General features: G+C 54.4%; 3 protein-coding genes across 3 annotated transcripts; 1 reads left to right on the top strand and 2 right to left on the bottom strand.

The window, feature by feature from the left end:
* Positions 1 to 6181: 6181 nt before the first annotated feature.
* On the bottom strand, positions 6182 to 7027 carry LRP88_08059 (proteasome core particle subunit beta 6; the record flags this gene model as incomplete). Its single annotated transcript, XM_083244570.1, has 2 exons — positions 6182 to 6869; positions 6921 to 7027. 2 exons carry the CDS (start codon positions 7025 to 7027, stop codon positions 6182 to 6184), a joined length of 795 nt encoding a protein of 264 aa, XP_083099064.1.
* Positions 7028 to 7389: 362 nt separating this feature from the next.
* On the top strand, positions 7390 to 13354 carry LRP88_08058 (1-phosphatidylinositol 4-kinase STT4; the record flags this gene model as incomplete). Its single annotated transcript, XM_083244569.1, has 5 exons — positions 7390 to 7572; positions 7629 to 9157; positions 9219 to 9236; positions 9288 to 11814; positions 11873 to 13354. The coding sequence occupies 5 exons, from the start codon at positions 7390 to 7392 to the stop codon at positions 13352 to 13354; spliced, it is 5739 nt and encodes a 1912-aa protein (XP_083099063.1).
* Positions 13355 to 13770: 416 nt separating this feature from the next.
* LRP88_08057 (cation diffusion facilitator family transporter) lies at positions 13771 to 15827 on the bottom strand (the record flags this gene model as incomplete). The annotated part of the gene is made up of 5 exons (XM_083244568.1): positions 13771 to 14183; positions 14277 to 14335; positions 14401 to 14613; positions 14674 to 15342; positions 15409 to 15827. 5 exons carry the CDS (start codon positions 15825 to 15827, stop codon positions 13771 to 13773), a joined length of 1773 nt encoding a protein of 590 aa, XP_083099062.1.
* Between the last annotated feature and the right edge of the window lie 5928 nt (positions 15828 to 21755).

Raw genomic sequence — 21755 nt, 5'->3', positions numbered from 1 at the left:
GACCAGCATCAGACAAGGAGAGGGGGTGTGCACCAGGGAAGGTGGTAGGGGTGGGTGACCGGGAGGATCCAATTCAGCTGTGGAGCGAGCATGGTTGGAGACTATTTTGACGCCGAGTCTGAGCGAGGTGTGGCGTAAGTTGGACTTCCACTTCTGATTTCTGCTGTGGGAATTTGCTTTCTTTGCCTAGGTTGGCTTGTCTCAGAGGCAAAAGGTCCCTGAAGGGTCCCACGGCTCCACGGGGAGCCACCGTCTGCCTCCGAAACGAGAAGGTCTCTTGGTATCCATTAGTAGTGTAAGTACGGACCGGACAGGCCAGGCCTGGTGAGGTGCCTGCCATGGGGTGATCTGGCTCCTTGTTCCTGCTGACGGTGGCTGAATGCTCTGGGCGTTTAGATGCGGTGTTGAGCGATGACCATTGAAACATTAAACGGTCATCAACCAGCTCCATCTCGTTGGTGGACGAAGGATTTTTTGTTGGAGATGGTGTCAGAAGGGGAACGTAAGACTCCCCGTCCCGCTTGCCTGACGAACCGTTTTCGCCACCGTCCCGTGATGCCTCCTCCTTTTGGGGAATGGATGATGTCTCTCGTTCCTGCCCCGGAATTTTAACTCTGCCTATCAGCTTGGTAGGCACGACTCTCCTGCCGCCATTCAATTTTGAATTTGGCGTCCGCTCCTACACCCATTTTTATCTCCCCGGCCTCACTTTGCATGGCAATAGTCTGCATACAGACGTACGCACGCACATCGAGTACAGCCACTTACTCTTCCGCGAGGCCCCAGTTCCTTGGCACATACTCGACATTCCAGGATATGCGCGACGTACATACTGCTTTCGGGGAGTCAATTGTGCCAGCAAACCACAAATAGAAGGCACGTCCGCCCGCCGTTCGGGACACGTACGAAGCCGTTGCCACTCGGTGGTTCGAGACAACCACTTGTGAGCTGCAGCAAGCAGGGATCTGCGAGACAGGGAATAGCCGAGGCGGTAGGGTGGAGGTCCCTGAGATCCGATCGACACGCGACAGGCCCGCCTGTGCCCTTGCGAGCGTCCAGAAATCAAAAGTCAATTCGCTGTGCCGTCGACGGACGAGTCGGGCAGCATGGAACAATGTCCGCCCTCCCCCATTCGATGATGGCCACAGCAGGTGCTCGACTAGAAGAACCACCCCGGCCAATGCGGCGCTTGCTACCACCCTGCCCGGCGTTCTGCCACTGGTGCATCTCGCAGTCCTCGGTCTGGAGGTTGGACCATCTCAACGGGGCTTCGGACCACTTCTGGAGGGTCCAGCCCGGTCCATGACCTTGGGTCCCAAATTCCACGCCCGCATTCTCCTGTTCCTGCTAACCCGTCCATGCGGTCACTCCCCTCCTCCCAGGTACCCGACCCATCCTGCCCAAGTGCTTCAGAGCCTCTTCCTTGGCCCGTGGCCACAGCACTGACCGTGGGCCAGGCACCTCGATGTCTGCGCGGCTGCTGAGTCCTAGTTGGCAAGATCGACAAGCCTCGTGTCGTTGCGCTGATGGCGTTGGTCGCCCTGCGATGCAACGGGCGCCGTCCAGCTGACAACTAGAGAGCCGCCGTTTGCCCAGGAGAGCCACTTCAATCCTGGAGCCCTTGTTCTACATCTCTGAACGGCGTTCCACAGGCAGCAACCAGACGTCCCATCAACCCTCGACAATGTCGATCTATCCCGTTTACCTGCCCGTCAATACCCACCAGCCCACCGTCTCTTGCTAGTCAATGCGCCCGGGCCATAAGCCTCCCGCTACACTAACGTCTCATTGGAGGCCCTTGCCCCGTCAACACGACTTGGGCAACCCTTGGGCTGTTCTGGGGTCTATTTGGGTCATGCCCCGACCGGATGATCGACAATGGGATTCTCCCACTTCACGATGCTGTCTCGACCGCGTTTACTCGCATCTCCATCCCGGTCGAACCCCAGAATCTCTCGTGTCCGTCACCAAAGCCAGTCATCTCTGACGCAGTTACGCAGGCACGCCACTACCGTGTTACAGAGCTCTGCCGCAGCTTGTCCTTGTCCTTCAAGCTCCCATGTACGCTCCCGTCCCAATTGTCGGCCACCGCACCCGGGTCCCTGTCATACGACTGCTATATCCGGACTAACGACATGTGCGTGCCCTACCGCGAGCTGTGCCTTTTGGACCCTTGAAGGGTCCTTGAGACGCCACCAGGCCAATGAAACGCCCATCTAATCTGGGCCGGACGAAAAGCTCCGGGCTGGTTCATAACACAGATACCTAGGGTTTGAATTGCGCGGCCACTTTTGATTGCCAAATCTCCCGGATGGATCGCCAAAAAGTGGTCAATTGCACACGACGAGGCAGTGCCCAAGGTTGGCACCAGAGTTGAGTGTGGGAAGTGCAAAGGTTGTGGTACAGCAATGACCCTGATTCCAAGCCATTGGACACCTAGATAGAGGGCCACCTCCTTGTCTGGCGCTCTCGCCACCCTGCTGTCAACAGGGGTCCAGACCTTTACCGCCGATCGTCACCGTTTCAGGCCCCATCACGCCTATCTTTCATCCGTCGCACAAGCAGGAATGACGACATGACGACGATGCGCTGCGCTTCCTTGGCTGAGAGGCGCCTTCGGCGATGGCAAAAAATACTGTTGCATTGGCCGCGACACAGGCTCTTCAGCAAGGGTCCGTGTGGCTTGTGAGGGAAACGTCGTCAAGATCGTCGGCCATCTAACTGGGGGCCGACGTGTAAGCCGCAGTGGCCCCTTTGAGGCTTGAAGGCCCGAAACCCCCGGAGCCAATGCGATGCGAATCTCAAGAGTTGCCGGGGTGCGTCCTTGATCATGACACTCGGCCGTCGTCATTATACAGAGCTTCAGCCAACCCCAGTACAGCATTCATCCCAGGGCTTTGGTTATTTAAGCAACTCAGCAGCTTTAACAAAGTGGCGAATGGCGTTAGGCTTGCTGGCCTTTGTTTCTAGAATTAGAACGTGTTACTACACTCCGCCTCGGCCATGTTTCTGTTCCGTTTTCAGCCCTGCGAAAGATGTCACGAACCGTTCACCAAAACGGAGCTTCCTGGCCTTTACTTTTCATCACATGTTTGACGCCTAATGGGTGGCAAAATTCAACCCAAATGTCTAGGTTATGCAAGCAATTCAAGTGCTTACTGATCAATTTCTGGTTAGGGCATGGCAGCTCCCGCAAAGTGGCATCTGCCGTCGAGCCAAGTGTTTACGATGACTCCATCACTGTTGAGGCATTGCGATATTGGTGGTTCAGATCAAAGCCAAGCCTCCGAGCTCCCCGTCACGTCAGGGGCACAAGGATCCGCCGATCATTAATCAAGGCTCCCCATTATTAACTTATTACTGACGGAGTATTCCAGGATCCGGGTTGTGGAAAGCGCTGCATAGGCTTGGTTGGCGGGTTGGAGGCGTGGACCGCCTAGAGACAAGGACGAATCGAAGCAACTCGGAGACGTCCATGGTCCCGAGTGGGAACATGTCGATACCTCCCTGCTTTTTACATTACCTGCCACGGGTTCTTTGTTCCGGTTGATTGGTTGTGGCACCTTCTCAAGCCCTGGGCGCCTCATCATAACGTTGCAGGCGATCCTGGCCTGACATGCGTGTCGGCCCTAGATGACTTTCGACTCTGTCCGCACTGGCTTGGCATACTAGCCCGTCTCTGTGAATCAGCATTGTCTTTCTTCAACATGGTGGCAAACGTCTTGTCGAGCTCGACGGCTCGGTTAGCCAAGGGGCGTGTTCAAGCGAGCCGTCGTGTGTTTGAGCTCACATTCGACATGGACGAGTAAGCGCTGGGATAGGCTGCAGCAGTTGGTTTCCCACTGTATCGTTGCGTTTCTCCCTGTCTGGTAATGTCCGCCGTTGGAGCCTAGCGGTCGGATGACGGAGTTTACACTACAAACGGGCATGGTGTTTGAACTGCTGATGCACGCCGAACCCGAATGTAACGTGTTCAATCTCCTGGATGAGAGGCTGAATATGCACAGATATATGGAAGATGACGGCTGTGACGATATCACGGTAAGGGAGAGGGAGAGTGTGTCGCTGACCGCCCGCGCTTCCCTCCTCTTGTGCCAACCGCCAAGTCTGATGAGGAGGAGGAGGAGGGGATTTCTGCAGGGCAGACAGACTGCCCACAAACCAAACTCTGGGAAACATCATATGCTAGTCCAAGCCAGATGTGATGGCTGCTGCATGAGCATGTCCGGAGTCATTTCTCCAGCACCAATACCGATTCAAAGCAAGGATGGTATGAGTTTGGGGCCCCGGACAGCCGAAATAGCGCCTGGTAGAGGAGCGGCCGATAAGCTCAGCCATATGCTAGATTCATGGGTGTGTTGAATATCGTCGGGGCGGTGTATGGCCGTTGGATACGTGGCTCAGGGTGATGGATGCCGTGGTCTGATAGGATAGGCCATGATGCTACAGTACAGTACAAAGCACCTCTTTTGACGAGCTGACCAGGCAGTGTTCGTAGCCAGTATCTTGGGGAATGGCATGCATCGACATCCTTGCTGCTCGCATCGGAAAGTGGCCATCCCGAAGATCTTAAAGGGAGCTCAGACTTCAGGCGCTGCCAATGATGGGCCAGATCGCCTTACAACTCTAGCCTTACCACTTTGCGTTGAACAGAATCTTAGGGATCTACAAGTCTCACAGAATCTGGAGTTGGATCCGGAGTACGGCATTCGTTAAGTTATGGCACAGACGGTTGGCGCTGGCCCAAATCCGCGGTTGGTCCGGAAGAGAAATGGGCATCGCGGGCCGCACATCTCACACAGGGAGCTTCGGCTCCGGCCGCGCTGTGCTCCCGACCCTCCGGGGCCATTATGTAGAATGCGTTCTAGGCCATTATGAGCCGATGTCGACGTCAGTTAACAAGACATTGAACCTTCCGATGGCTCTAGTCGAGCCGTGTATCATGGATCACCGATCATCGAGCTTAAATGAATATTGGTCTCGTAGCCATGCTCCTTGGCTCTTAGGAAAGACGAGTGCAAAGACAGCTGAAAACAGCGAGACGTGTGCTGAGAGATTGTCTTGAATGAAGGTGGTGTTGCCATTTGCCGCGCTTGTGGTGCTATGGAGACGTTCCAGAAGAGTCTAGATGCGGTCTTGGAATACAACTACCGAAATGCCTACCGACCGGGAGGGATTGTACTGTATCCGTTGCCTGATAATATTAGCTGCCCAAGGATCGAGGCCAATGGAATTTCAACATTGGGTGTTGTGACACTGATGGGAGTGAGACATGAGGTTTTCCAATGTTACCATCCTCAACGGATGGGGCCATCTACCCTTGAATTCCTTTTGACCATTTGACCCATGATATCCGAACCTTCTGACCAAATCACTTGCTGTAGTTTACACTATTCGTACTACTGATTGGGCGATGTGCAGGTGTTGATGGGTTGTGTTTGTTGAGTGGCTTCCAACACCAGAACAACGGGCGACGACTGGAAGATGACTAGGGAAACGAATAGAGACAGAGATAGAAGAGCACGAAAGAGAGGATGTCAGTACGCCAAGCCACTGCACGGCTGATGGTTCTTATCTATCCTGAAAGCAGTCATTGCTGTAGGTAGTTAGGTGAGAATTAACAGCCAGTTTGAAGCCCGTTCTGGTGGCTATTGATGAATGTTCATAGGTAGGTAGATTTACCCTCACCGGCCAGTCCCTGCATGTGCAGGCTAAGCGATTTAAGCGACGAGACTCACTTTGAAGACCCTTCGTGCTGGGCGTGTTCTCTCCGCAGAGATGGAGGCTGGAAACGAGAGAACCAACACCCGGTTACAGTGAACCAGGGACAACCCTGGACCCTGGGCTCGGAAACGGACATTGCATAAAAGTGAATTGTGCGCTGAATTGATCTTGAACCCACACAGCATAGCTACCAACATTGTATCCATAAAATCTTACACATGGCTTGTGATGAAACCTTCGTCTCGGTAGGTCAGTAGGTGGATCAAGACTGGGATCAACTCCCGGCCTATTTCTTCACGACACAGGAACTGTTTAAACAAGTGTAAGTGGCATAAGAATGCGCACCTAGCGTCAGACATGGCGGGACAGATAATCATATGCTGGAAAAGGCTCGTTGATTCCCTGGCGTCTAAGAAATTCGTGTTATACATCGTGCTCAAACACCCCCCGACACCGTCTAATCCTTCTTCAAGGGCAAGAACGTCTCCTCAATACCGTCTCTGGTGATGATGACCATTTGGAGGTTGTCGCCGACCTCGATGTGACGCTCCACCGCACCGTCAAAGGCATCCTTGATCAGGGTTTCGACCTCGGCCCGTGTCAGGGGACGTCGCTCCCGCTCCTTGAGCTCGTGGCCCTCTCCGCTGCCGGGGATGTACTGGTTCTTGAAGTTGACCTGGTTGTCCAGGAAGGGCATGATCAGACTGCCCGCAGCACCGCCCGCTCGGCACTGCTCCCGCTCGTAGCTGCCGACGGGGTCGTAGGAATACACGGCACCCTTGCCCTCCTCGTCCAGACCGCCGAGCATCGCGTGCGAGTAGTAAGGGAAGAATCGCTTCTGGTAGAGCACTGTGGAGAGGCGCTTGGCGCAGGCGTTGACCGTCATGGGCTTGCCGTGGCGGTAACGGTAGATCTTGCAGATGGTGTCGAGGTGGTCGCGGAGGGCCTCGCCGTCGGCGGCGAAGCCGACAACCGAGAGAACTAGTGTGGCGTCGTCCTGGGAAGCTGTGGTGCCGCCGATCTTGAAGACCTTGGGGGACATGCGAGAGTTGATGCTGTATCCGCTGGTGTGGCGGGTGTCGCCGGCCATGATGGTGAAGTCGGCGCCAGAGATGGCGAGGGTCGAGCCGCCATTGTCGGTGTAGCTATTGCAGTGTCAGATAGGAGCTCAAACATTCGGGCGGAGGGCGACATACGGGTTGAATCGATGTTCTCGAAACTCGCCGTTGTTGGTCTTGGGAGCATCGGAGAAGGAGTAGTTGGGCCCGTTCATGAGGGGGTTCTGGCTGAACATGGCAGCCATGATTACGGTTCTGTCCTGGAGGATATGGAGAGGTCGAAAAGTAGAAAATTCCGCGATGCGCAGGGTCGATGGGATCGGATTCGGTGGTTGATGTTTGGTGGTTGATACTGCCTTGGGCCTTAGCTGAGGTGGTCAACGACGCACGCGTCAAGCTTGCAGCCTTGCCGATGCTTGGAGCTGGGGTAGCTCAAGATGACTAAGCTGACACGACAGGGGTTCACCTCCTAACACGCAGTTCGTCATTTCAATCGTGGGTGCGTCCAGCCTCCAATTTGGGAAACGAATTTGTTGACATTGTTGCTTCAAGCTTCAGTATTTGTCTTGATTTCATCTGCGGTCGTCGCGCCGCTCATACGCCCAGCATGACGGCCGATATCCGCTCCAAGGCGCTGCAGAAGATAGCTTCGCTGTCTGCGACTAGCTCCACGACGTCGTTCGACCGATCCGACCTTGACCGGCTTTGTAGGGCATGCCATGCAGGATCCAAGAGCAAGGACTATGTCAATGGTTACCAGAACAAGAGCTCGCTGGGACGGGTCCCCATGGTGGGTTTACCATAGATTTTGAGCTACTATGTCGAAAGCTAACCCTTGTATTGCAGTCTATCCGCGAGTTCGAAGTCCTAATCGCATTGTGTAAGACGGCGCCAAAGATCAAGTCCAGCCAGAGCGCGCAGAGGCTCTCCTACCAACTGTTCCCGTACATACTCGAAGCGCACATTCAGGTTTTCGTTCCGTCGCCCTTCTTCCGAAAGGTCGATCCGTCTCCGACCGAAGCGCTCGCTTTCCATGTGACAGGGGCTCTGTTGGCACTTGGAATCAACTATGATGAGCTCCAGGAGAACGTCGCCGATAAGATCTGGGCATTTGTGAACTCTTGCAGACGAGCTACCGAAAGTATTTTGTCTCCCCAAGCTGGAGACCCTGACAACCCCCACCTTGAGGATGCGATTCGAACTGCAACAATTGCTGTTGCGCTGCTTGGATTCCTCGATGCCGCGGCCGCCCAGGCAGATTTCTGGAGGGCTGGAGGTCGACTTGCTCTGATACAGAAGATCAGAGAGCTTCTTTCGGAACCCTTCCTTGTCGCAGTCGAAACGGCCCTCTCAACTATCCGTAACTGCCATAGCCAGGATCGCGAGGTGAAGGAATGGAAGAGGTATCTGCGTCAGTATGCGTCGTCCGGACGACCCCTGGGAGCCATGCTTCTACACCGAAGCTTCGCATGGCTGGTTGTCGCAAGCACCTCGTTGATGTCCGAGGACCCTCGCGCCCTGCGTAAGAAGCATATTCTGGACATTTACATCTCGAAAGGCGACAAGTTGCGCCCAGACTCACAACCCCATGAGGCCGACTTCCGGACTGTCGAGGCCTATGCCAGCTTTGCCATCGAAGAGATCCAGTATATCGAAGCTGGTGCCGACTTCATCCGTATGGGATCGCCTGACCAGCAGAGCCTGGCTTATGCTGTCAAGGCTGCCGCTCTCATCGCCTATTTCAACTGTGCCCTCTTGAATGAAGAGGCCGCTGACTCGGAGATTCTTATGACCTGGCTTCAAGAGACCTTGGATGACTCTGTGCAGATGGCGGACCCGACTCTGGCCTCAGCCGCGCTGCGCTGCTTGGCTTTGATCTGCCAGATCTCGCCAACTTTCTCGTCAAATGTGAGCCGAATCCTGCCACGATTCATCGTCCAGGATGCCCCCCAAAGGGATATTGTCAAGATTGCCTCCAACAGCCTGGCATACGTGCTCAAGATGCTTTCCAAGGATGCTGTCATCAGCACCCTCTACACCTTGGGCAATGTGCTCAGCCCTGGCTCTGAGCAGGCATTCACCAATGGCCAAGTGGATGGAACAGCCAGCGATGGGGCCCTCAACCCTATTTATACCAACCGTCAGTCCATTGGCAGCTCGATTTCCCTCCAGATGTATGGCGAGGAGGAAACTGCGGTTGTCTCTGGCAACGTTGTGCAGACCATCTGCGGAATCGCTGCTGCCTTCAAGGACGAGAAGATCACTGCCCTTGCTCAGTCCATGTTGCAACAGAAGCTCGAGAAGGTGAACACTGGTGTAGATGCCCGCATCATCAGCGGAGCAGCTGCTTTGGCCTTGGAGGGTGGACAGCTTGAGTTCCGCTCCCTGCTCAAGCTGTTCACCAGACTTTGCCATACTGGCGTCGTGGAGAACCAGCTGTTCCTCCTGGAAGCTGTAAGTGCGATCCATTCTGTTCATATCAACCCACTAACAACCGTAGGTGAGGAACGCTCGCACCTTCATCTCTGCCAACCTCCGGCGCGACTCTCAGCTCTTTGATATCTACTTGGAACACCTGCTAGACAGCATCATTGGACTCGGTGATGCTCACTCAACCAGTCATGCCAAGGAATCTGACGTGCAGATGGCTGCCAAGGAGATTGCTGAGCTTTTGCACCCCCTGGCAACCTTCATGGCTAGCAACGACTTTGCTTCTGAGCCTGTTACCGACGACGAGACCTACTCTCTGCTTCGAGATGCCTGGTTCAACATTGTGGTTCATGGATTCACCACCAACACAGACCGTGGCAAGCAGTATCTCAATGAGTTGAGGATCATTGCCATTCACTCCCCACCCCTTGTCGCAGATCAACGAGGCGAGCAGGTTGAAAGTGACATTGAACTCAATACTGTTCTGCGACGAGGCTTTAGCAACGACCGGGAGTCGTTGCAGAAGAAGCTTCTGAGCGACCTCGTTCCTAGCAAGGCCAACGAGATTAAGAGTCTGAGTTACCGCAAGGTCATCTTCTTGCAGGCTGCGTACCTCATGGAATACCTCCGCGCCGACTCAGGCGACTGCACCAAGGTCGTGTCTTATTTCTTGGAGCCAAGCATGTCAAAGGGTGACGTCAGCAGTGCCATGGAGGGCGTTGGTGCTGCCGTTGTTGATAGATACATTGACAAGACTCTGGCAGGAGGCGAGGCGACCTTCTCTGCTCAGTACGCCGCTGAGCAGCTTGCAACCATCTTTTGCAGCTGCTGCCACCGTATCGAGCGAGTCCAGCAAGCCGCATTTGCCTGTGCAGACCGGATTCTTCATGAGATCCCTGCGGCTCTTTGCCACAGATCTTCTCTGTTTGCTCTGCTGGAGCTTCTTTCTCTCATGTGGTCCAGCTGCTTGGAGGCAGAGACGGATCTGTATGATCCTCGCTCCATCTTTGAATCTGAGCTTGGCGGTGTGACTGTCCAACTTTCAGATGACTACGATTTCCGAAGGTGGACGGTGGATGTTCTCAACCGCAAAGCCAAGGTTTGGGTCAACGCTGCCATCAACCTGGCTCCTCTTGACGTTAAGGGCCTTCTGCAGACCTATCTCTCCGAGTTTAGCGACGAGGGAGCCTATGGTCATGTTTCTCTTGGGCGATCGTTTGCTCTTGAACTTGGCTCTATCATCCCTTCGACTGACAACCGACTGCAGTCGATGGACAAGATCGGTAACTCGAGCATCAACACGGCATCGGACTTTGTGGCACAGTACACAACTCGCCAAGAGTACCGATACGGCGAGACCCTTCCGGATCGCGGCACAGAGCTGATCAGCTTCATGAATCACAACCGCCGCTTGTCCTTCGTGCAGTCATCGGTGAAGGAGAGCGCCAACGCAACCACCGCGCTTGCTCATATCGAGGCTAGAATCCTGAGCAAGAAGAGTGCTGCCATCAACGAGGTCCGAGACATCCTTCGGAGGGCAGCAGCTTTGCTGTGTCGCACCGAGAAGGATGAGGCTGCTATTGCCCATTACCTCGTGAGCATCCCGTTCGCTCTGTTCACTAAGCAGTCTATCAAGCTGGGAGTTTCTCTATGGCTTGGTGTGATGAACGAAAACCCAAGACTGGAACCGAAGCTTTTGAACGAGATTGCTCAGCAATGGGAGTTCACACTCACCAGAAAGGTTGGCTTGTTCAGCCCAACTTTGAACCATATTGACCCCTTCTTCTTAAAGGAGGAGTTCGCGCCTAGCGAGCTGGATGCGCTGGCAAAGAAGAAGCAGCTGGTGCATGACATTCTCTCACCTCATGTTCGACTCCTTCAGTTCTTTGCCAGTCACTTCAACGCTACGAGGCATGGAAGCCCTGACATTCAGAGAGTGTTCCTGAGAATGCTTGATCTTACGCTCGATGCTATCAAGCAGTCTGCAACCCATCCCATGGCCCGAGAGATTCGATTCTCCATCGTCCTGTTTGGTCTACGAGTTCTGCGAACTAGCAACACTCTCAAACCGGGTGCGCAATGGAGACTCAAGGAAAGACTCTTGACGGCTGGCCTGGCCTGGTTCAAATATTCACCAAAATGGTCGTTTGGAAGCAACATCCTGCAGATGAAGACCGAGATCCGACTCCTCTCGGATGTCCTCACGGCTTTGCAGCAGATCTCTTTCATTAGCGCTCCGGCTGCCGGCAACACCAAGTCACTCCAGGCCAAGGAACAGCTACTTGATCTGTTGGTCAGGAACGAGCAGTCTCGTCTGGCCGTCTGGGTCAACCCTCTCAACACGGCGGCAGGCCAGTCATTGGCTCCGGCAGCTAACAAGGCGGCGACAGAGGCTGCGCTTATGCCTCTTGTGCGAACGGCCTGGTGGCAGGATCCTGCTATTGCGCTTGAGCTGGCGGCTAGGTTCCCATCCCCTCGCCTTCAGCGTGATATCAGGTTCCTTCTCCTTACTATGCCGGAGAAGGCTGTCTCTGAGCCTGAAGCTCTGCATCTTATCTTTGGAGGACTCCTCCCCGAAGATGTTGCCCTGCAGCACCTCAAGGTATGTTTTAAACATGGTCATCATTTTGTTAACGCATGTGCCAACTAAACTTTGATAGTATCTTCTGTACTGGGAGCCTGTGAACCCTGTCACAGCCGTTACCATGTTCTTGCCTGCCTACGAGGACCATCCTTTCACTATCCAGTACGCTATGCGTGCTCTTGAGAGCCACTCGGTAGATGTCACTTTCTTCTACGTCCCACAGATTGTTCAGTCGCTTCGATATGATGCCCTAGGCTATGTGCAGCGATACATTCTCGAAACTGCCCAGTTCTCTCAGTTGTTTGCTCATCAGATCATCTGGAACATGAAGGCCAACTCGTACAAGGATGATGATGCCCAGATCCCAGATGAGATCAAGCCAGCTCTGGACACGGTCATGGGCAAGATGGTTGACAGCTTTGCGGTTGAGGACCGAGACTTTTATGAGCGAGAGTTTGCATTCTTTGACGAGGTGACTGACATTTCGGGCAAGCTCAAGCCTTATATCAAGCGATCCAAGCCTGAGAAGAAGCAGAAGATCGAGGAGGAGCTGCGCAAGATCAAGGTCGAGGTCGGCGTCTATCTGCCCAGTAACCCCGACGGCGTGGTGATTGGTATCGACCGCAAGTCGGGCAAGCCCCTGCAGAGTCACGCCAAGGCGCCGTACATGGCGACGTTCCGCATCAAGAAGAACAAGGGCGGCGCGACAGAGGTGGACGAGATGATGGAGGAACAGGACGGAGAGGACCACGAGACCCCTGAGCAGACGGTTGAAGTGTGGCAGTCTGCCATCTTCAAGGTCGGTGATGACTGTCGACAGGACATGTTGGCCCTCCAGATGATTGCGGCGTTCCGAGGCATCTTCCACGATGTCGGCCTTGACGTCTATGTCTTCCCCTACCGAGTCACGGCCACAGCCCCTGGCTGCGGTGTCATTGACGTGCTGCCAAACTCCATCTCGCGAGACATGCTCGGTCGCGAGGCTGTCAACGGCCTGTACGACTACTTCATCTCCAAGTACGGCAACGAGAACTCGCTCCGGTTCCAGCGCGCCCGCAGCAACTTTGTCAAGTCGATGGCGGCCTACTCGGTCATCTCGTACCTCCTCCAGTTCAAGGACCGTCACAACGGCAACATCATGATCGACGACGCCGGGCACATCCTGCACATCGACTTTGGCTTCTGCTTTGATATTGCTCCTGGTGGCATCAAGTTTGAGCGTGCCCCCTTCAAGCTCACCACCGAGATGGTGGCAGTCATGGGCGGCTCCATGGACCACCAGAGCTTCAAGGCCTTTGAGGAGCTCTGCGTCAAGGCCTTCCTAGCCAGTCGGCAGTACTGTGAGAAGCTGAGCCAGATCGTCTGGCTCATGATGGACAGCGGCCTGCCGTGCTTCCGCCCTGAGAGCGTCAAGCACTTCCGGGAGCGCTTCGTGCTGGACAAGAGTGAGCGAGATGCGGCAAACTTTATGAAGCACCTCATCAAGACGAGCTACTCGAGCTACAGCACGGGCATCTACGACCAGTTCCAGCTCCTGACCAACGGCATCCCCTATTAAGGATAAGCGACGGGGAGGAGACGCAGGCGGACTGGCTGTGGTGGCGAGATATTGTGGTGATACGCCCTATCTATCTAGTTCTTTCTGACTCTTAAAAGATGGTCAAATACAAGCACCATCATAGCTCTACCTACTGTAATTAGTCTTGTTTCTTTTCTTTTCTATAATAGTACACAACCCTTTCACCAGTATCCAAAGCAAACAAGACAAGACATGATCCACACTATCGTACACACTCGTCCTGGATCCCATTCTATCGAGGGCAGCCCAGCCATGATATGATAACGAGATTAGTTCAGTTGAGTCTACTACTACAAGGCATCCGGGGAGCCGGCCCCTCTGACCTCCTCGCTTAGACGCAAGGTAAATGAGACGGAGATTCTCCGCTCTCACTCACGGGCGCTGCCGAACCCACCTCATTTCGCCTTTGCAGCGGACCCTTTGAGCATGTGGGTCGGGGCGTTGTAGCTGGTGTAGTCGACATGGACAAAGGCCCTGTCGACGATGGGGACAGACTCGAGGAAGTAGGTGAGAACCTCGCTGAGGTCGTGGCTGTCCTTCAGGGGTGTGGCAGCAGAGAGGACAATGTCGACCTCGACAAAGAGCTTATCTCCGGCGTGATAGGCGCGCAGGTTCTGGATCTGGCGGATAGCCGTCGCGAATCGCATCGTCAAGTACAGCAGGAGGTTACGCTCGTCGGGCTGAGCCGAGAAACCCGAGAGGTTGCGGACGTGATGAGCCGACGTCTCGCTCCAGTTGAAGATGACCACCATGGAAAGGAGCAGGCCGCCGACAGCGTCAAGCCACCAGATACGTCCATAGAAACCGACTGAAGGAAACAAGGATTAGCAGGGGTTCATGGTGCAGCTCAGGGATGCGGATGCAGCGGTCCGATCGCGCATCGCGGGCTGCGGCTACTCACTAATCGGGAACAAGATGGAGCCCGTGTTGAAGATTACATCCGTCTTGGCGTCTTCGGCCCTGCAGCCATGGTCAGATCTTGGTCGCGCACGTGTGTGATGTAGGCACTGTAACATGAGACTTACAATGCTCTCACGCTCGAGTTCTTGACGACACGGCACCAGACCCAGCAGGCACCCTTGATGACAATGGTGGAAACCATGATGGCGATGGCGGGGATACCAAGCTCGAGGATGTGGTGCGCAGGGTCCATGAGACGCTGGATACACTCGAGGCCTACCTGGAAGAAACAGGTGATCATGATAATGGAGAAGACGAGTACACCGAGAGGTTCAAGCCTAGAAACATGGATTAGACTCGGTTCTGCGCAGTAACATAACCACACGAGTAGGACCTACTTGCGACGACCAACGGGGTAACTGTACTGGTCCTGGTGACTGGCCGAGATGAGACGTGTAGTTATCCAAACAATGACAGTACTGAGAAAGTCAAGCACGGCGTCGACCAAACTAGCCAAGACGGACATGGAGGGAACGGAAACAATAACGGCAAGCTTTCCAGCAAGGAGGATTGCGTTGGCGATAAAGTTGACCCAGATAGCCAGAGTCACAATTGGATCATCGCTGTCGACTTCAGCATCCTCCAACCACGGCAGGTTAGGCTTGGGGCCTGCGCCGTCTTCCTGGCTGGCAGGCGCTGGGGCCGGCTCGTCGTCCTCGTCCTCGTCTCCAGCCTGGCGCTGAAGCATTGGCAGGCTCTCGGAGGACCGGAAGATGTCCTTGGGCGTGCGAGTCGCGGGCAGCTTGGTGGAAGAGTTGTTCGCCTTGACGGTGCCGTAGGATCCTGGGGTAAAGGATGCCGGGGTCGAGCCGTTCATGGGGGGCGAGTCGGAGGTTGTGGATGGCTCCTCGTTGATGGTGTCCGGTACATCAATGGGCCGGAAGGCCGAGGCCTCCAGCTCGGTCTGGTATTCGTTGAGAAGCTCATGGGGGATGGCGGAGTCGAGGAGAGCATCAATGTAGAGATATTGCTGGATTAGCTCGTTGGTACGTTCGTAGTATTCGCGCCTATCGCGCCTTTGGTCAGCTCCAGCCCGAAACAGTGACCGTCCATTTACGGCAATGTGGACTCACAAGGGCTTGGACATGGAGGCCAGCTCTTCCTCTGGTTTCCAGTACTGTTCCCAGCGATATCGGGGGTTGCTTCTACCGATGAGCTTTGCGCTGCGGTTCTGGGGTCCATTGAGCAGCTGGGTAAGGCGGCGCTCGTCGCTGAGCAACCTGCCAAGCTCGTCGTTGTCGTGAGGGCGAACGTGGAGAAGCGCCGTCTCCTCGTCGTCTGGGCCCATCCAAAAGGGCGTTGTCGGATGAGAGTGGTGAGAGTGGTGCGAGTGCAGAGAGCCAGCTACACTCTGCATGCTCTGGGTAGAGCGACTGCGGATGAGGGACTGGAGATGGCCGCTACGAGTGCCCAGAGGATTGTGGCTTTCATCGTTGGAGAGCAGCGAAGGCCGCCTCAAATGGCTTGGCCTAGAAGGGCTAGGAGAGCTCATGGTCGCGAGCACAATGGTCGCGCCTAGAGGAAAGATGCGCCGAAGGGAGCTGACGCAAGGAGAGGAGAGGGGTAACAAAACAAAAATAAGGTTGAGGTTGGCGCAGTGGAAGGAAAAAAAAGAGTTGGGGAAGATGAAACTGAAGCTGAAGCAAACACAAGCTAGCAGTGGGGAGAGGAGGAGCTCTTGGTGTTTTTCCGATTCTCCGAGGCTCAAACACAGGAAAAAAGGGTCCAAGTGCAAGTGCGTGCAGAGCAGAGTGTAGTGCCAACCAGCGGCAAAAAAGATACAAAACAAGGCTTTCAAGCTTGAGAGCCGGGCCTGGCGAGGAAAAAAAGAAAAAGAAAAAAAAAAAAAAAGGGAAAGGGTTGAGCGATTGATTAGATCCAATCCATGCCCGCGATTCGCCCACATGCTGGTTTACTCCGCCACGCCCTGGCCCATAGGCTCTAAACCAGAAAGGCCTCATCTGAGGGGCTGCTTTAGATGTTGAGAGGGGAGACTTGAGTCGCTCTGTGATGGAGCCCCTCGAGGGAGACCCGGCGGTGGTGGTGAGCCTTCTACAAAGTGGCCGTTGCGGCTGCAGAGATGGCGATATCTCGAGGTACACATTTTGGTGTTTTTTGGTGTTTTTTGGTGTTGGGCTGCATCTGCGTCATGCATCACGCAAAGCAAAGCAAAGCGAGGCGACTTGCCGGCCCGCCTCCAGCTTCAGCTTCAACAGGTAGCTTAGGTCACCTAGCGATCCACCAGGGGTCTCTTTTCTCCTCTAGCCGGCCGTGCCGGGGGCTCTTAGCGAGTGGGTATGAATGGAGTCATTACCTTATTCATTCTAAGTCAAAAGGTCTCAATGAAACTCGAGATAGACGCAAGCTTAGTACATGTTGACTAAGGCGTGCTATGCCCTGAAAAGCAATTTTCATCCCGTTTTCTTCAATTCAATCGTCAAATCTTTTACCTTATCTCAACTCCATCCCATCCCGCATCCCGTCCCGTCCATCCCGTCCAGGAAGTCAGTGTATTGATGGTCCGGTTCAGCTCGCCTCTTCCCAGTTTCCACTATATGTCAAGGGTTTTACAGCCAGGGGGTTTAAGCCTACCAATGATGTAACAAGAAAGAAGGAGAAAAAAAATACGAGGCTGGCCTTTTGTGCTCGCAACTTTTGCTGCCAACGGGGAAGCACGAAGCTAGGAATGGCATCTGGACTTTAATCGGATGATGTCGCTGGTTGGATGTGACTGGGCGATGATACCGTATCTCAAACTTCCCGCCAGAAGCCGTCGGAGAGCGGACGTGCTGTCCTTGATCGAGAGGGTACGGCCAAGACCACGGAGGCAGTCGGTCATCCTCCATCATCATCATGCACACATCACCGTGTAGCATCTCACGCTTAAGCTTCTACGCTGCGTGTTTCAGCGGCCTCCGTGGCTTTGCTGCCATAGACTGCATGCACAAGAGCCAACCAACTCAAAGTTGCAACAGCCGCAAGCGCAGGCGCATCATCGGGGTGGCGGGATCATGTCCAATCGCTGGTCAAGTCGCCTCTCTGCTTGACTCTCAGCTGTTGACCATGCAGCTGCTGAGGGTTGAGTTGCTGTTGAATGGATTGGATGGCTGGTGAAAGCGTTGCTGACTGACTTGGCCGCCCTGGCAAAACAAGTTAACCTTCACATGGGGTTTTCCAATCACCATGATCCGACGGCCGGTTTTTGGCTCGTGGGTCTCCGAGATTAGCATTGGACGGTCACATCCATTCCAGCCAAGCCCAGGTGCTGTACGCTGCAAGCCCGCTTACAAACTACAAACACCATGTGGAATTGTTGATTGAGGCTTTCGCCTCGTTCTGATGTTTCAGCGCAGCGCCGTGAGGCGTGCTCGAGCTCGAGAGCCTCTCAACGCCCATTCTTCTAGATATGCGGAATGCGAAAACGGCTGCACTCTCTTGTCAACAATCACCCTTGTCCAATCCCTCCAGCACACTGTGCGGCACACATCTAGGTTGTCTCTGTCTTGTCTTGGAACTTAGTGCATCGGAGGGGCAAAAGATCCACCAAGGCCGCGCAATTCATGTGTTTGACGTGCATCGGCATTGTTCAAGCTGCTCTGTCTCACAAGTAAATCCCCTTCGATATATGGGAACCAACCGGATGCGCACATCGCTTGTCGACGACATCGAGCAGCGGTGATCGAACCCGGGCGAGTGGCTAGCACTAGCACAAGCAATGGATCGAAGAATGCTTCTCAACAAAGTATCCGTGGTGGAGCCCCATGCTTTCCTTTGCCTTTGCCTTGGTTTGGCCCCCAGTTAGTTACCAGGAACATGATTACGATGAACCGTCACCGAGTTCTCCAAAAAGAACAAAGTTGGCCGCTTATGACGATGACTGGGTTTGAAGGGGTCAAGGGGGCATAGCCCTTGTTAATAACGGCCGGCGTACAAGAAGAATCGGCAAGGCTCCGCGACTTGCGGTTTGTCCGCTTGTTCCTTATTGACGTGTTGCAGGGCATGCCCCTTGTTATTGTACATAGGTCCTCCTCAACTCGACGCGCTTAATGACAGCACACACAGCGAGCAACAACAACACACACTCACAGCGATCCTCTTTACTGTACTATTTGACCCCTGGCCTGGTGGGGACGGGACCCCCTCTGCACATCCATTGCTACCTACTGTATGGGGCCAACCATACGAAATGTTGCAGGGACCTTGGGGCAGTTGGAGGAAAAGAGAGGGGGTCGCATAAAACTGGAGAAGGGATTCGAAAACAAGCTTCAACCAGCCATGGATCGGGTGACGGGAGCTCGATGCTTGCTTGTGCCTTTAATAGCAGCCAAGTTGAACACGTACCGAATCTCTCCACGTACTGTGTAATGGCGTACCTGCTCCGTCCGCTCGAGGCGGCTCTCGCTCGCTCGGGTTGGGAGTGACGTGAGACGAGCGAGCCGCGCCCGGCACCGGAGGACCAGCTGAATATGCCGTTTTGCATCGAGGCCAGATGTATGCGAGCGAGCTAGCGGCCAGGCCAGGAGGTCCCGAGCCGAGCAGATTGAATGAATGATGAGCACCAGCGTGATAATAACGTTTACGGACCGTCAGCCAGCCCACAACTGTCAGCTTGCATCTCAGCTGCCTACTGGGCTCTGCGACTGCTCAGCCATAATCAAGCCGCTCCAGCCTTATTGCATCCACATTGGATCGCTATACAACACAGCCCTGCCTGTACTCCGTGCAGAAGCGGAAAAGCAAAGCTGCCGTGGCACGGCACACAACCGTCGGAGAGGGAGGCCTTCTGCGGATGGAAGCGTGGAATCCAGCATGACACTTGTCCCAGGCTCGAGGATGTTTCCCAGTACAATATTCCCTTCTTTCAAGGCAACACCGACGATGGAAGGGCGAGGTGCGAATAATTAACTTCAGGCACACTTCTCCCATCCCATACGAATCTCACATCTCCCTCTGCACATCACCGATTGAGAACAGACAAAAGACGGTTGGGCCCCCTGGATGGAGGCAAACATTGGCCAAGTCTTGATCTAAATACGCCGAGCCGGTCCACCTGGAGGACAGGGAGGGGGGAGAAGAGCGAGCTGCTGCAGAAGTGCAGCAGGGAAGGGAAAAAAAAAAAAAGGAGGGCCCTCGCTCTCTTTTGAGTGAGCGATGATTGTCGACTGACGAGACGCGTACCTGACTTGACCCGATCAGGCCTGAGTTTCTGAGAATATTGGACTCGCTAGCATCGATTCGGCTGCATGGAGGGCATGGCATGGGGGGTGAGTCCATGTGTCCAGCAAGTGTGAGTGGGAAGGCCGGCCAGGCACCTTCACAGTGCAAGCCGAGTACAGTAATGGATGTGAACGGGCGCACATGGTCGCCGTCGTCGCATCGTATTAAAATTTCCCCTTCCCCTTCACGTTGGTCTCGTCCGGGTTGGGCTGGGGCTCTGAACCAAGTTTTTCGTGCAGGACAGAGGAACACACGCCGTAAAGCCCGAGATTTCTTCTCGTGCTGGTTGGTGATCGACAACTCCCTCCTGTAGATCGCACCCCGTTGCAAACGTCAGCGGCAGCAAAGTCGTAGACCAGGGCATGTTTGAAAGAGAGAGACTCGATCCACGATTCCATGATTCCGGAAGATGGAAGGAAAGTCCAAGATCCATCGACAGGCCGGGGTCGATGGGGCCATGGCTCCTGTCGAGTGGGAACTCTCTGGTTCGTGTCTCTTTTTGGTTCAGGGCTGCCTGTCGTGTTGTTGTTGTTGCTGTGTTGTTTTTCCATCCACCATGAGCTCCACAAGCTCCATGGATATTGTCAATGGTCCCCTGGCTGGGCCTGGCTTGACCCCCAGTGGCCCTGAACCACCCCGGCCAGCCCAAAATCAAAAAGAAAAAGAGGCCACAGCGGGAGCCACGCCCACGTCTTTGAGTTCTTTCAGACAGATCCAATATCCGAAGCCCCCGGGTTGTACCTGGTGGACTTGGCACTTCCGGTGTACCAGAATAATCACCTTCTTTCCCAACGTGTTGGTTCTTTGACTTGGAATAATATTGGAGGGTCTCTCTCTTTTCCACAACCTGCACAGTATGAGGGACGATCGTCTTCTGCAACTCTCAACGACCTTGCCCATCAACTCCACAACCGTCCCCATTCTTTTTTCCTGACCCTGACGTTATACTGTACTAGTTAGCTTAGATAATGGGCACTGAAATAGAAACCGCAACTCTTTTGTCTGAACCAAGTGGATGTATACTGTGCATGTGCATTTTACGGATACTCAGGCACTCAACTGGAGTCGCTCCGCAGAACCTCGGCACTGACTGAAGCCCCAGGAACTCTTCCGGGGGCGGTGGACATTAAATGAGTGAAACCCAAGCCAGCAAGCAACTCAACTCGTCGAGCCAAATATTGAATCATGAAAAAGGGAAAATCTCCACCTGTCCCCCGGCCCTGAGCTGCCCTGGACACGCGTGTTCCGTTGCTGCATTAACATGTTGCCGAATCAGCCCTAGAGAGCTTTAGGCGCCCGGCAATAATAGTTCGTCAGCCCAAATCTCGTTGTCCTTATCGTTCAGCTGATGAGAACTCGAAAAGCGAACAGATCTCATTCGCGACGCAACAGGAGCCAGTCGTTAAGAGCAAAAGAGCCGAAGATGGATCTCGACGCTAGCAGCATGATGCAGCAACGCAACGACAGCGATGGACGGATGCCGTTACTCTTTCTGTGAGACATTCAAGTATCCACATCCACCGGCTCCGGGCAAACCTGGTTCACTCACTCATTCATTCTCACTCACTGACTTACTTGACGCTGTCCCTTGTTCTTTTGCACTTTGTTGTACTCACTCGTGCTGTGATCAAACTCGCAGCTCATCTGCCGTCCCTCCCCAGAACCGGGAGGACCAAGGAAAAGATGGCAGAGCACGGCACGGGACGCATCCGTACCAGACAAGGCACGCACGCCCAGAGGACGCTATCGGCAAAGTATTGCTTCGCTCCGATGCCACCCAATTTACTGGAGCATGTGGGCGCTGCCTGCTGCTGCAAAGGTGCAGGCACAGGCACATGCCTGGATCCCCTGGCGGCCCTGGCGTCTCGGTTCCCATGGGTGCATTAGGATGGTTGTCTTTCTTTCGTCTCTCGCGCCTCTTTTTTGCGTCTCTCCGGTTGTACTGTATGTAGCTGGTGATGGAAGACCCCATCATGTCTTGTCCCTTCTTGGCCTGGCCCACGCCTCACTCATTGTTCCGGGCTCAGTCTTCCACACTGGAAGTCCATTGAAAAAAAGACTGTCTCGGGGACGTCTTTGAGACTAGCGTCCCTCTTCCAACCCTCACACGCTGGCCGCCAGTTAAAATAGCAATCATCCCATGTTGCCTTCTGGGGGTGGTTGGCCAGGGAGCCACTCAAGGCTCTAGCTGAACCTGGCCCCT

This window comes from Fusarium phalaenopsidis, assembly GCF_050370095.1.
Source record: "Fusarium phalaenopsidis strain FUZ10S chromosome Unknown contig_32302, whole genome shotgun sequence".
NCBI lineage: Eukaryota > Fungi > Ascomycota > Sordariomycetes > Hypocreales > Nectriaceae > Fusarium > Fusarium phalaenopsidis.
This window is presented reverse-complemented; position numbering and strand designations above follow the sequence as displayed.